General features: G+C 44.2%; 1 protein-coding gene across 1 annotated transcript in view; it reads left to right on the top strand.

Moving 5' to 3' along the window:
* The window catches only part of DLEC1 (DLEC1 cilia and flagella associated protein), a 712,951-nt gene that overhangs the window by 439,253 nt on the left and 259,657 nt on the right, over positions 1–14,041 (top strand). Inside the window, exons 23-24 of the mRNA XM_086940885.1 lie at positions 10,653–10,763; positions 11,678–11,802. Coding sequence (XP_086797011.1) covers positions 10,653–10,763; positions 11,678–11,802 — 236 coding nt within the window. The remainder of the gene's footprint in view (positions 1–10,652; positions 10,764–11,677; positions 11,803–14,041) is intronic.

Below are 14,041 nucleotides of genomic sequence, written 5' to 3'. Positions count from 1 at the left end.
GGGGTAATTCAAAAGGTGAGGAATCTACAGACAGATACTGTATCCACCAGAAAAAGCATTATCAAAGATAAGTGACTTGTTCTTCAGGTTCTTAACAGGAAGTGGTCTTGAATGAATTGTGACATCACCTCTTGAGATGTCATCAGTGATGTCTTAGAACATGCCATGAGTGATGTAATATGTGAGGTAATAAGTTGTGCATGGTGGGGCGCAAGTTATAGTTAACTTTGCTAACTATAACTAGTGAACTGCTAAGTATAACTAGAGAATTTCTGTGTTTTTTTAAGTTCAAAATGTTAATGTTGTCCTTGAAATATTCACCCAACCTTTGTTTTTCCTATTCCGGGTAAACTAGATACATAGTAAAAGATAACCTGTGCTCACCCTCTGGTAGCTTGACTCAGAGCAGTCAGGCTTATCTAATGAGGCAATGTGTAAAGTATTTGTGCAACACACATACTCTAACAGAATTAACCCATTAAGCGCCGCCGCAAATTCCGCCCCAGTGCAGACGTTCCATTGCGCGGGCGGGATCGGAACGTTCAGCGGACGTGGGCAGCACTAGCGAGGTAGTGCACGCGACGTCCGCTGAACGTTCGCAGCACTTAAAGGGTTAATATACCACAAAAAGACTCCGTGCAGGTTTTGAAAAATAAATTCATATATTCTGAACAAAACAAGACCAAAATGACAAAAATTCAAAAAATAGAATTGATAGATTGAATTTTAAAACAATATTTCAGTAAAAATCTTAGAAGCAACTAGTTCTAAAAGGTTACTTTAGGTCACGCTGGACCAGAGCGAAGTCACAGTTCAAGCCGAACTCGTAGAAGCACATGCCGGCTACAGGACCTACACAGGCCCCGGTGAACAAAGTACCTTTTCTGGTCACAATGAGCGAAATGCGTTGATCTTCTCCACACAGTGAAAGCAATGTGGCAGTTCTGAAAACGGCAGTCGAGCGGATGCGTCAGTCTCATCAAGCTGCAATAGCAGCTTTAATCTGTCTGATGCATCGATCTCTAGAGGCAATGTGCCGATTCCTTTGCGATGCACCGGTGTTGCTCCTGCAACTGGATCGATGTTCCGGTTCTGTTACACACAGACAGGAGATGCGTTGACATCTGTGTTGCAAGTATCTGGGCCATTTTCAGTGAGCCAGCCACAGGAGCAGGAGACTTTAATATGCCTCAGTCTCTAGCAAGAGGAGGCAGGCTAACAAGCCATTGGAGATCACTTGGGGAGAAGGCAAAGTCCAGCTCTCCTTCAGCAGAGTCAAAGAGCAGCAGGCAGCAGGGAAACAAATAGAAACACAAGACTTTCAAATCAGCAGTTCTGTTGAGTCCTTTAAGCAGCCAGCAGTTCTTCTGGCAGAGCTTATTACTAGTCCAATAGTGTTTGATTTGAGGGGGTCAGAGACCCAGTACTTATACCAAAAAGTGCCTTTTATGTGGGGGTGACTTCAAAGCAGCTCTCTGAGGTAAACAACTATCCCTTTCGAACCTAGTCCTGTCTGCCAGGATATCTGCGGGGGGTAATCAGTCCTTTGTGTGGAGACAGAACACAACCTATTCAGGTGAAGTGTTAGACCCTCCCTTCCATCCTGCACAGCCAAGGCTATCAGAATGCAGATGCATTTAGATGGATACTCAGACACACCTATCCTTCCTGTGTTATGGCTGTCTAGAAGGAATGCACAAAGTGTATTGGAGACAGTCTGCAAAGCACACATAGTTATAAGCACAGAGAAATGTCCACTTTCACAAAGGTGGCATTTAAAAAATAGTAACGTCAAATCGAACTTTACCAATAAGGAAGATTTTTCATTACCATTCCAAATGTATGAAACATGGAAAAGCTACTCTTCTTTGATCAGAAATTACTGCTTTAAAGTGTATTATGGAATTCCAATGCTAACCTATGAGAGGAGAAGGCCTCATGGTAGTGTCAAATTAAATAGGCTGTTTGTCACTACCCAGACATGCAAAACATACCTGCACATGTCCTACCTTTCATTTACATAGCACCCTGTCCTTATGGCTACCTAGGGCCTACATTAGGGGTGATGTAGGTGCAATAGAAGGGGAGTTTCAAGCTTGGCAAGTACTTTTAAATGCCAAGTCGAAGTGGTAGAAACCTTCACACAAAGGCCCTCTAGTGGCAGGTCTGAGAGAGGTTTGAAAAGCTACTACAGTGGGTGGTACAATCAGTGCTGCAGGCTCAGTAGTAGCATTTAATATACAGGCCCTGGATATATGGTATACCACTTTACAAGGGACTTAAAAGTAAATCATATATGCCAAACAGGTTTAAACCAATTATACCATGTTCAGAGGAGAGAGCACATTCACATTTGCACTGGTTAGCAGCAGTGGGAAAGTTTCCAGAGTCCTAAAGCCAACAAAAAGAAGGTCCGAAAAAAAGGATGAGGAAGGCAAATGGTTTGGGTTGACCCTATCGATAGGGCCATTTTCCAAAATTCATATACACCGGGATTAATAGATGGATATGTTTTCCTGCGAAAGAAAAACTCAGCGCCACCCGCATCTACCACAATCTGATTGCATGCCTGTGTCATGATAGTTGCCTCAGAATTAATAAACACAGCAGGCTTCCCTCAAAATCTCTAGATACATTTTGGACGATGACCAGGAGCCCTGAAAAAGTGCTGGCCTGAGAGATAATGTCCCCTCTGCCTCCTCTTTCTAATGGACCTGCAGTTAGTCCTTTTGATGCCTGATACTTTCTTAGCTATGAATACCACAATTGAACGCAAATTGGTAGTCACATAGTACACTCCTCAACGCCAAGAAGTTTGAGATGATAGATAATACGACTAAAATATTTAAAAGGAGAATTATTCTACAATAGAAAACTATTTTTACAGGTATATAACATTTTCTTAATTTCTATAGCCTCCTTGCCGTCGCAAACTATTTATTTATTTATTTATCTCTGGGATTGTAAAGCACCACCTGTATTTTAACATTCACTTTCAAGACCTTGTGGAACCTAAGTTTAGATAACAATGGTGGCATCTGTTTTGTATAACTTGACTATAGCCTTATAGCCCACCGTAGAGGGCTATACTGGCTATTAAAGGCCCTCCCTTGTTAAAGGCCCGAGTCGAAGGCGAGGGCCTTTAACAAGGAAGAGGGACTTTAATAGCAGTATAGCCCATCTACGAAGGGCTATAAGGCTATTAGAACATTCTGTCACTAGAGGACAGAATGTTATAACAAAAAAAACAAAGCCTTTTGGGAGTGTGAGGGGATTGGAATCCCCTCAGGCTCCCTGAACCCTTTGTTCACAGCCAGAGCTGTGAACAAAGAAACATTGGAATGTTGGAGCTACGGGCTTATAACAGCCATTATAAGCCCAGAGCACTCCATTGTTTTCAATGGAGCTCCCAACATTCCAATGTTATAAATTGTGTTCATCCATTGATGATGGAAATTGTACACAAATGAATAATCGTTGCTTGAGCTCATGTGGCAGCCCTGATAGATAGTTGACACTTTGCCTGTTAATAAGCTGCTTGTAACGCAACACAGTGCAAGGCTTGCACAAAAGAGTACATTTCTATGTTACTGCATTCTGCCTGCTTGCCTTAGCAACAGGACCTGTAGGCCTCAAAATTATATCGAGATGCACATACAGATAATGTGGACTATTCAGATTAGGCCATTATCTATTGCTTTGACTTGGGCATAATGTAAGTGTTAAACTGTCTGACTTTAGGTACAAGGAAGTTGTCACGTACACGCTAGTTGGTTTCCAAACTTTTTTTTTGTAACAATGTACTGTAAGTTTCCAGCACAATGTATTTCTTCACCACCTGCCGGAATGTGAGGGCTCGGCCATGAACTGTTACACATTACAAATTATAATGAAATCTTGTGGTTTGCGACTATATATGCATGTATTTTACTTCTGCTTAGTCGAGCACTCAGCACCCAACTGAGGCTCCCGTGCACCTTAATACATTTTCTTTATTTCACTCAGGTGGTTGTGACAGAGTTTGTTTTGGGTCCCAGAGATTTTTTCAGTTTCTACAACCTCTGGCAGCCTGTCCCTCGTGGTTGTTAGGAACCGTGTCCATCGCCACAAAAAGATTGTGCAGTTTGCTGGCCAGAGTGGCTGTGTGTGTAAAGTCACAGTTGGAAGCTCATTCTGTGGCCACGAAAGAGGCAGAAGGTGGACTGGGGTTTTCGAGTGGCCATTGAAAGGCCCAAGGATGTGGCCATAGCTCTGCTGTCCTTAAAGTTCTCCTGCACTGAGTCTGCCTTCTCTCAAAAAAATTAGAGCCACCAAAGGGCATGCCCTGGAGCGAAGCTTGGACATCCTCTGAGAAGTCAGTGGTTCTCGCCAGGCGTGGCATCTAAGGCCCACTGACAATGAAATTGCTTTTTCCAGTGAGTCGGTCGTGTCCAACCCACATCATATTGTGAACCAGGCTGCATCCCTCCCATCAGCAACTGCTTGAGAGAGTATGGCTGACCATGGGCAGCCCTTGCGTACCCAATGCCCCAGATGGTATGGGAGTATCGGCCCAAGAGATGCGCAGTTTTCACTGACCACAGTGCCAGACTGCTGGAATAGAACATCCTTGTTCGAAAGGTATCCATCCTGTTGGATTCCCCAAGGAGGCCTAGACCACCGATCACCCCGTGTTGGCAGTGCTGGGTGAGGAAACTGAGGTCCTCTGGGGCAGGGCGATGGCAACGGGTAATTGCCCTGTGCACAGGAGCCCCTTTGTAGGATTTGTACCAGGCCCGAGCAGGATGTCAGTAAGGGGTTCATTGAGTGCTAGTAATGGTTCGGTAGGGGCAACTCCCGGCTGAAGCACCTCCGTCAAGACAAATGTCTTTACTGCCGCTGAGGGTAGCATAAGGTCTAGGACCTCAGCCACTCTATACACTATCTTTGCGATTGAGATTTTCTCCTCCTTAGCCAAGGTAGGGGAAGAGACTAGGCCAGTCTCTGGGGAGATTTATTGTCCACTGGCCTCCACCAAATCCTCCAAATCCTCATACCAGTTGTCCTCGGGATCTTCTAACTGGTAGCTGGTAGAGACCGCATAACGATAAGGGACCGCAGACCCCTCAAAATATTCATCTAATCCAGGCCTTTTGAAAGAAAAAGGCACTGAATCGGACATGAGGGGTCTGCCCCTGATGGTGCCAGCATGGGATGACGCCCATCCAGCTCCATGTTGGACTCGGGATGATGATGGGGCTAGCGCCGCCGGGGGTGTCGGCACTAATGCGGACACTGGGAAAAAGTCATGGTGGCTGGACCGGTGTTGCTCTGGATCCATCAATGGATCCAAGGGGCACAAATGGCGCCAGAGGGTAAACCCGCCAATAGAAGACCAGTTGGGACCCTTCGCCAGCCTGCTGTGGCCAAAGGCACTTCTTCAGGGATAGGCCGCACAAGTATGAGGTGTATGGCTTTGTAGAATTCACATAATTGAGTGGGGTTGCTGCAGATACTCTGGGAGGCGCATTTACTGCCCAGGCTCTGCCACAGAACTAGGCCTTAAATACCCATGCTCTCTCATCTCGTCTGATGACTTTGACGGACATGAAGAAGTCAAGGTTCTCTTCAACTTCTTGCTCTTCTTGTGCCTGTGGAACTTACCCAATTTCCCTGACGACGAGGAGTGCCCTCTGTAAAAGATCCCGGGACGTTCTTTTTAACCAAAATATTGAACGTCATGGCTTTGAGTGGCAAGGAGTTTTAGGGATCGCTCCCTCAAGGGCTGATGTGCATGGCACAGTAGTCAAAGCAGGTCTTGGTGTCGATGACAGCACCACATAGTTTAAACCCAGCTTTCCTAGCGGACATCCCACCGCACCAGGAGTCAAGGTCTCAGAAACATCTTGACAAAAAGTTGAAAAAGGGTCAGTCATAAAAGAGTGGGGGGTAGCTCTTCCTGGGTCTGCGAAAAGAACGGATGTCAGCAAGCTAGATGATCCCTATATACAGCACACGTCACTTCGGTCACAGGTGACACCAACGATGTAATTTGGAGCCGAACAACGCCACCTACTGGTACACAGGGTATCTACTCACAAAAAAATTCCCGATCCAGTCTGATGCCTGGGGATTATTCTAAGGTAAGGAATCTGTGGCTAGAAGCCTCTATCAGATTGACAGACGACATTCGAACACTACTGGACAAGGGAGAAACAGTTGCATCATCCTACTTGACCTCTCCGCAGCCTTCGACACAGTCTGTCATAGCACCCTCATTCAACGCCTCAGCAACGTCGGAATACAAGGAAAAGCATTGGACTGGATCATCTCGTTCCTCGCCGGAAGAACACAGAGAGTCCGCCTCCCCCCTTTTAGATCAGAAGCCACCAAAGTCATCTGCGGTGTACCTCAAGGATCATCACTCAGTCCCACCCTCTTCAACGTATACATGAGTCCCCTCGCATCCATCGCACGCCAACACAACCTCAACATCATCCCCTACCCCGACGGCACCCAGTTGATCCTCTCCCTCACCAAAGACCCAAACACCGCCAAAACCAACTTACACGAAGGAATGAAAGATGTTGCCGAGTGGATGAAGAACGGCAGTCTAAAACTGAACTCGGACAAAACGGAAGTCCTAATCTTAGGCTCATCCCCCTCTGCTTGGGACGACTCCTGGGGGCCACCGGCCCTGGGAATAGCACCCATACCTACGGACCATGCACGCAACCTGGGCTTCATCCTGGACTCCTCCCTCTCGATGACCAGACAAGTCAACACCGATTCCTGATCATGCTTCAACATCCTACACATGCTCAAAAAAATATTCCGCTAGATCCCCACCGAAACAAGAAAAACGGTCACCCACGCACTAGTCACAAGCCGACTGGATTACGGCAACACCCTTTACGCCGGAACCACAACCAAACTACAGAAAAAACTCCAACGCATCCAAAACGCCTCAGCCAGACTCATACTAGACATCCCCCGCCAGGCTCACATTTCCGGTCACCTGAAAGATCTCCACTGGCTCCCCGTCAACAAGAGGATAACGTTCTGACTCCTCACCCACGCACACAAAGCCCTCTACGACCTAGGACCCGAATGCCTCAACACACGCCTGTCCTTTTACACCCCCACCCGCCATCTTCGCTCGTCCAATCAGGCCCTTGCCGCTATTCCACGCATCAACAGATCTACCATGGGGGGTAGATCCTTCTCCTACTTAGCGGTCAAAACCTGGAATTCTCTCCCCACCCACCTCCGCCTTACACAGAACCACCTCTCCTTCATAAAGCAACTCAAAACTTGGATATTCGATAAATAAAGTACCCCCCCCCTCCTCCCTTCCCTCAAGCGCCTTGAGACCCTCTGGGTGAGTAGTGCGCTATACAAATTTTTGAACTTGAACTTAACGAAATTAATCTAAACCTGTCTAGTATTATAGCTTTGTATTAGTAGTGTTTACGTTTTTGGTGAGTCATCTAGTACCTCCTGCATACCAGTAAGCCAGAAGATCTTCTAATGTGTCTTGTCTTACAGCATCCCTTCCAGCAAGCAGTGTATCTCTCTGCCCTACTCTAATCTAGGTGAGCTGAATAACTTCGATTTCTATGGGGCCACTGGTGACCTGTTCACTTGTAAGTCACTAAAACTCCATGTTCAACACAACGTTGAAAACAATGCTTTTATTAGAAGCTCCGGGAAGCCCTTTGCTACTTTTGAGCTTTGCTAACTTGCAGCGGCGGCTCCTCCACTATTTGAGACAGCAGGTACAGGCTCCCAGTCTCACTGGGAACAGAGCGCAAATTCAGAGCACTCAGGCCAATCCTGATGCTGCTTCCAGCAGCATGAGAACTGCATCAGGATTGGCCGAAGTGGAGTCTGGGAGCCTGTGCCTTAAGAGGCGAGGAGAAGAGCGCGACCCGCGGGCTGCAAGTAAGTTATTTATTAGTATTTGTTTATTTTGTCATGTGTTGTCCCCAGACCCCTCCCCCCGCTGCCTCACCACTCTTTGACAACACCAGCCGCTACTGCTAGCTTGGACCTGTACAAGCTGTTTTCATTATGTTTTGCACTGTTATGATGTTTGGTTTTTTCTCACCCCATTTCAGTGAGGTCTGGAAGAACCAAACACGATTTTTTAAAATTGAAAATATGCATGATGCTCAAGCTACTGCAAAAAGCCACACACAATTCTGTAACAGGGATTATGCTCCTAATCAGAACTGTGCACAGAGAACCAGGACCTCAGTGAATTGTGGTGTACCAAAAAACTCACCTTAGTGCCTAGAAACCCTAATCAGCTAGCATCAGTGTCACATTAGCTCTTCGTCCTATAGCAAAGGAACCAATGATTTAACAACCGAGAACATGCGACTTAGGTTATACTCAGGAATGGTGGGAAGCAAGAACACTCTTACGTTATACTTTCATACCACTCCACAACAGGAGTAAAAAAGAGACACGGGAAGGGTTAAAATACTTATTTTAACGACGTGCTCTAAGATGCAGTATCTCTGCTAACATAAGCAGACATATGATTAGAAATAATGTGATCAGCATTGTTACAATTCCATAAAACACAAAGGGAGAAATCATATTACAATGATGGTGAAAATAGGTCCTATAGCGACTAGTGAATCACCCTCCCTTGCTAGGAACTATGTTTCATTAAAATATAGAAGGTCTCTTAGGCTTATACGGGGGACCCCATACCTCTAGAATCAGCAGGAATGGATCACATCAGGATCTGCAAAAGCTCTCTGTCTCGCTGGAAAAACTGGCTTCTTCCAAGTATTTGAAATCATGCTAACAGTGTGATATTAAAGGCGCCAGAATCACGTTGGCTGCAGCTGCATTTATGTTATGTCTAACAGCGTGAGCCGATCAGCTCGAACAACAGCTACCTTGTTATGATGACCTTGGAGGCTTTAGAACTACGTGTGCAGACTAGAGTCAAGATGTAAGTCTAGGGATGCTGCAAACAAGCCATTTTCATGTGAAGCATTTTATGCAGCCTAACTTACAACAACAATTATATGCAGTGTTGTGTATAAAAGCGGCAAAAAGGTAAAATGGCGTTTAAACTTCTAATAAGCCAATGCTAACTTAACAATGTGCGCAACAAGGCCCAGCCCTTACTACAATTCCACGTGTTTTTCTGTAGCAGGGATGGCATACGCTGTTCCCCCCCACTTGAAAATAGCTTCCCCTTCACTAACATACTCTGGTCACCTCACCCCCCCTCCTCCCCAACAGGTCCATGCATACATTTAGCACCTGTTTACAGCAGGTGATAAATGTATGCAGTGAAACGTAAGGGCACTATCGCTGTGTATAACATCACACAAAACAGACTGAATTCACTGGTAACAGTAGCGGACCTCTCAACTAACAAAACAATTTCACCATGTGAGGAGGGGACAGGGCCTTGGAAAGGGTGGGCCTCATTTGAGAACTACCTAAGACAAACTTTTGCCCCCACCCACCCACCCATACCCTCCTCCTACCAATCCTCTGCCTCCTCAAGACAAAAGCTTGCAGAGGCTGGTGTTGCTCTACTGTGATGTTTTCACATTCGTTAATGAACATCAACAGTTCAAACACTCAAAAGATCATGGGCATCATTTAGTGGTCACCAGCGGTTTGTAGTTGCGACCCCTGGCCTCAGAGGTGGCAAAATTGCTGCCTGAAACACAGAGGCAGGTCTTCCTAATAGACGCTGGTTGGAGCTCAACTTGCCTGACTTCTGTCAATTGTTTTATTCTACAAATAGTGAATATTATTATTCACTATTAGTGTAAGAGAAAAGGGAGTAAATTAACTGGAATATGACCTTATCTGGAAGCTAAGGTAAGTAAAAAATGCTATTAAATGTATGTTGTATGCATGCTGCGAATGAGCGTATGTTTATGTGTGTTAGAGTGTATGAATGTGGTAGTATGTGTAAGCATGTGTGTGTGAGTCAAAGTAAAGGTCGAATGGCGTGCAATGTCATGTCCGCTAACCCTGGCATTTTGGTGAATTTACATCCATGCGAAAGATGAGCTAGAAACCCACTCTTTGCAGTAGTTTCCAGCTGATTTTCCCTGCTATCATGTGATGTCGACTCCTTACTGGGTGACAGTGTGAAAGGAGACAGTATTATTTGAGACACTGTGGCACTATGTGAGTTGGTAGGTCTGTTAATGACTCCTCTGAAATTGCGTTTTGAAAGAAATGAAGAGGGGTGGACATGTTTCACTGTCTGCCAGAAAATTGCAAGTGTCCTAAGAACAAGAAGAGTTTAGATGCTCTAATGAAGTCAATATTGGGTGTTTGAGCACAGTGAGTGCGGCACCTTCACACTGTAAACAATGACTGTTGTATCAAACAAGCAGGCTACTCTGTTCAACTTGAGACGGTTACATATCCTACTGAGGAACAAACGAGGCGTCTTGTGGAATGTTGACTAAAAGATGACCTAATATTGAATTAGCACTTGCAAAGACCATGGAATGCTTTAATGCAGGACTTGAACATATGGCAACATTGCAGTGTACCTTTATGGTTAATTTTCACAATGTGGACATTTTATTTCACTAATTCAAATCAGTACACCAATTGTAATTGTATTCTAGTTTTAAAAAAGAGCCAGACATTTCATAATACTTGTGTTTTCACAGCTTGGTGGGTCTCAGTCCATCTGCTGTTCTGGTACCATCTCGCCAGCATGTGGGGTTTTGGGCCCCAACGAAGAGACGGAGTTGTGTGTGGAACTAACAGTCAATACATTGGTAAGTTCTTCACTGGTTTTCTTTGAATTGCTCATTATGGAACAGTTCACTGGAATCACTGGATTTCATGGCTGTAGCATTTTCATGAATTTACCACACTCGCCATATATCTGTGGCAAATTTTAACAACAAAAATCTAGTTTGAACGGATACTGAAAAACGCTCCTTGTGGTAACGGGGTGACATCTTTCTTCAGAAGATATCAGTTTGCCTTAAAATTATATAATACCTAAAAAAATACAGTTGCACAGCGTACCGCAATATGCGGAATGTTTGTCTTTTCTTACAGCATCATTTAGTCAACCCTGCTGCATAATTTGGTTCTCCCGGGAAACGGCATTTACAATGCTGTCATTACATTGCAGTACTATTACAATGCAGTCGTTACAACGACCGACCGCATTGTTAGTACGTGATGCATTTACATCGCAAGTCATTACAATGAATTGCAGTAGGGGACACTGAGGTATTGGACATTAATTCCAACAGCTTCCCTACTGTTGCGCGAACTGGAGTAAGAATAGTAAATAATACTATTTCTAAATTCAGCGCGGCCCCTACTGCAAGTTGTTGTAATGACTTGTGATGTAAATGCATCGCATAGTAACAACGCAGTCATTGTAACTACTGCCTGTAAAAGCACGCAATGCAATCGATCGCGTTGTAATGTACTATATTCGTTCTCCCTTGTCACATAATTCCAGTGGCCCTGCATATAACAAAAGACCGCAAATCTCCTGAAAGAATGCTGCCAAAGCCTAGATTAGACCACAGAAGATGAAGATATTGCTGTCAGTACACCATTCGCAGCTGATTACCACAAGAAAAGTTATGACTATCATTCTATTCACAAGGAACCTACCTCCTGATTTCGCTTTTCACTGCTAACCAAATCGCACAATTTTTCCTTCTAGGATGAGCTGAACGATCTTAAGTTTTCCTGTGATGTGGACGGTATGAGTGAAACGCTCGTCCTATTTATTGCTGCTCAGGCACAGGGGCTGAGTGTGGCCTATTCACTGTCTGCTTCAACAGTCACGTAAGTTAATTCACATCCTTTAACATAGTGGGCCGTAATAATGATTACTTTATGTATATAGTGAAATGACTAATGAAACTTTATGTAGTGTTTCTTGCAATTTGTTCTCCATTAAATGACGAAAATTGTAACACTCACTATAGTGTGCAGTAGAAAAAATGATACCCATGCCTGGTTGTTCTCTCAAGCTCCCCTCTTAATCCTGTAATCAGAGTTTTCTTACGAAAATAAAGTGGAATGAAAGTCGCTTCGCAAGTTCTTGCTCTCACCATTCAGTAATTTACTTAGCTCTGCCTGCCACCCCCTAAAACTAGTTAAATCTAGTACCCAGTTACCAAAGCTAGGGCCCATATGTCTCAAGCCTTTTTGCGTTCGCAAACGGGCAGATTTGTAGAATCTGCCCATTTACACACGCAAAAATTGCTTTTCCGATGTAGCAAACCTAATTTTGCTATTCGGTAACCTGTTACCGAATCGCAAAATGGGTTTGCGATTCGGTATTAGGAAAAGGTGTGTTTAGGCCGCCCCTTCCGAATAACGAATCGCATCGGTATGTATGAATGTTTTGTGACTGCAATTGCGATTGCAAAACATTCACATTTTACCACCTTCTCCAAGTAGGTGGTAAGCCATTCGCAAATAGGAAGGGATCCCTAAGGGATCCCTCCCCCTTTGTGAATGTTTGTAAAACCATTTTAAGAGCAGGCAGTGGTCCCACGGATCACTGCCTGCTCTTAAAAAATGAAAAGAAAACTTTTCATTTTCTTCTTGTAAAGCATCTCGTTTTTCTATAAGGAAAACGGTAGCTTTACAAAAAAAAGATTGCTTTATTTAAAAGCAATCACGAACATGGTGGTCAGCTGATCTCAGCAGGCCATCATCCCCATGATTTTAGCGATTCCTAGAGGGTCGCAAATTGCGACCTACACCATTAATATTTATGAGGTATGTCATTTGCAACCCCCAAGGAATCGCAAAAGGTGTACTATACACCTTCATACATTGCATTTCGCGATTCCCTAGTTTCGAATCCTTGTGATTCGTAATTAGGGAATCGCGAAATGCTATATTCATACATCTGGCCCCTAGTCCGTAAATCCTTCTCCATTTGGTGACATCATATCCCTCTGTCGACTCTAGGTGGGCACCACTGTGTCCCGTGTTGATGGCACTGAACCTTCCAAAGAAGGTATCGCTATCCTGACAAGCTCCTCTGGTTATTTACTTGAGCACTAGACTCCTAATGCAGCAGTGCTGTCCACCCTCAGGTATAACCCACCTGCATCTGAGCAGAAGACTGAACATTCTTCACACTGTGCTCCACTTGATGAAACCGAAAGCATCTTTTTAGTGGAGTCAGTGTTACAAGTACTAAAGCACCATTTTTATTGGGAACAACTCACTTCTGAAGAACCGGTCCAATGGCATGGCTTGCAGGTTCCTGTTTGCCTGAAGACCTTCCATGTGACCTAGTTGAGTTTCTGTTCACCAGTGAGTCTTATGTCTGTTCTTCGGTGAGTCTTATGAATAGGTGCCATGCTGTCTGGCTCTCATAAATATTCTTAAATCATTCTGAAGGTGCTTCTGGATGAAACTAGTTGGAGCAAACTACTACTAGAAGAACCATATTCAGTTCTAACAGGACGCCTCAGGGAGTAAGACTTACAGCACTTAGCAAGTCATGAATCCCAGCAATGATGACTCAACTACCCTCCTTTTCAAAGTTGGTAATATGAGTTCCAGGGAAAATTCCATTTATGTGGAATTAATATGAGTTACAACCTTTAAAAAAAACATTGAAATGATCAATCCTGCTAGAGTCCCAAATCACATTTGAATCTCAGAGGAAAATTTGTACACCGGCCTATTCTTCATGTCTCCAGACGTGACCCAAAGATACCAGAATCCTAGTGTATGTATGGCCAATATGGGTTCCCACAGGAACTGGGTACATTCTAACAATCTGTCACTTTTGAACTGTTTACATCTAAGTATGTATTTCCCAATAAAAGAAAAAGACTGCTTGATGTTTTTAGACCTAAAATGTGCATAAGAGAGCATAAATAGTGGGATTACGGCTAACTCTAGAGCAGAAGAGTTTGTGTACTATGATAGTACATTTCTTTAGGTGTATAGGTGTATGTATGAACATCTAGTGACAACAGATTGTGCTGCAGTAACAAAGGAAGTACAGCAGCGAGCCACTATATGTATATATATATATATATATATATATATA

The sequence above is a fragment of the Lissotriton vulgaris genome, chromosome 10, assembly GCF_964263255.1.
Source record: "Lissotriton vulgaris chromosome 10, aLisVul1.2, whole genome shotgun sequence".
NCBI lineage: Eukaryota > Metazoa > Chordata > Amphibia > Caudata > Salamandridae > Lissotriton > Lissotriton vulgaris.
Note: the sequence above shows the minus strand (reverse complement) of the source record. Positions and strands in the feature narration are given on the sequence as shown.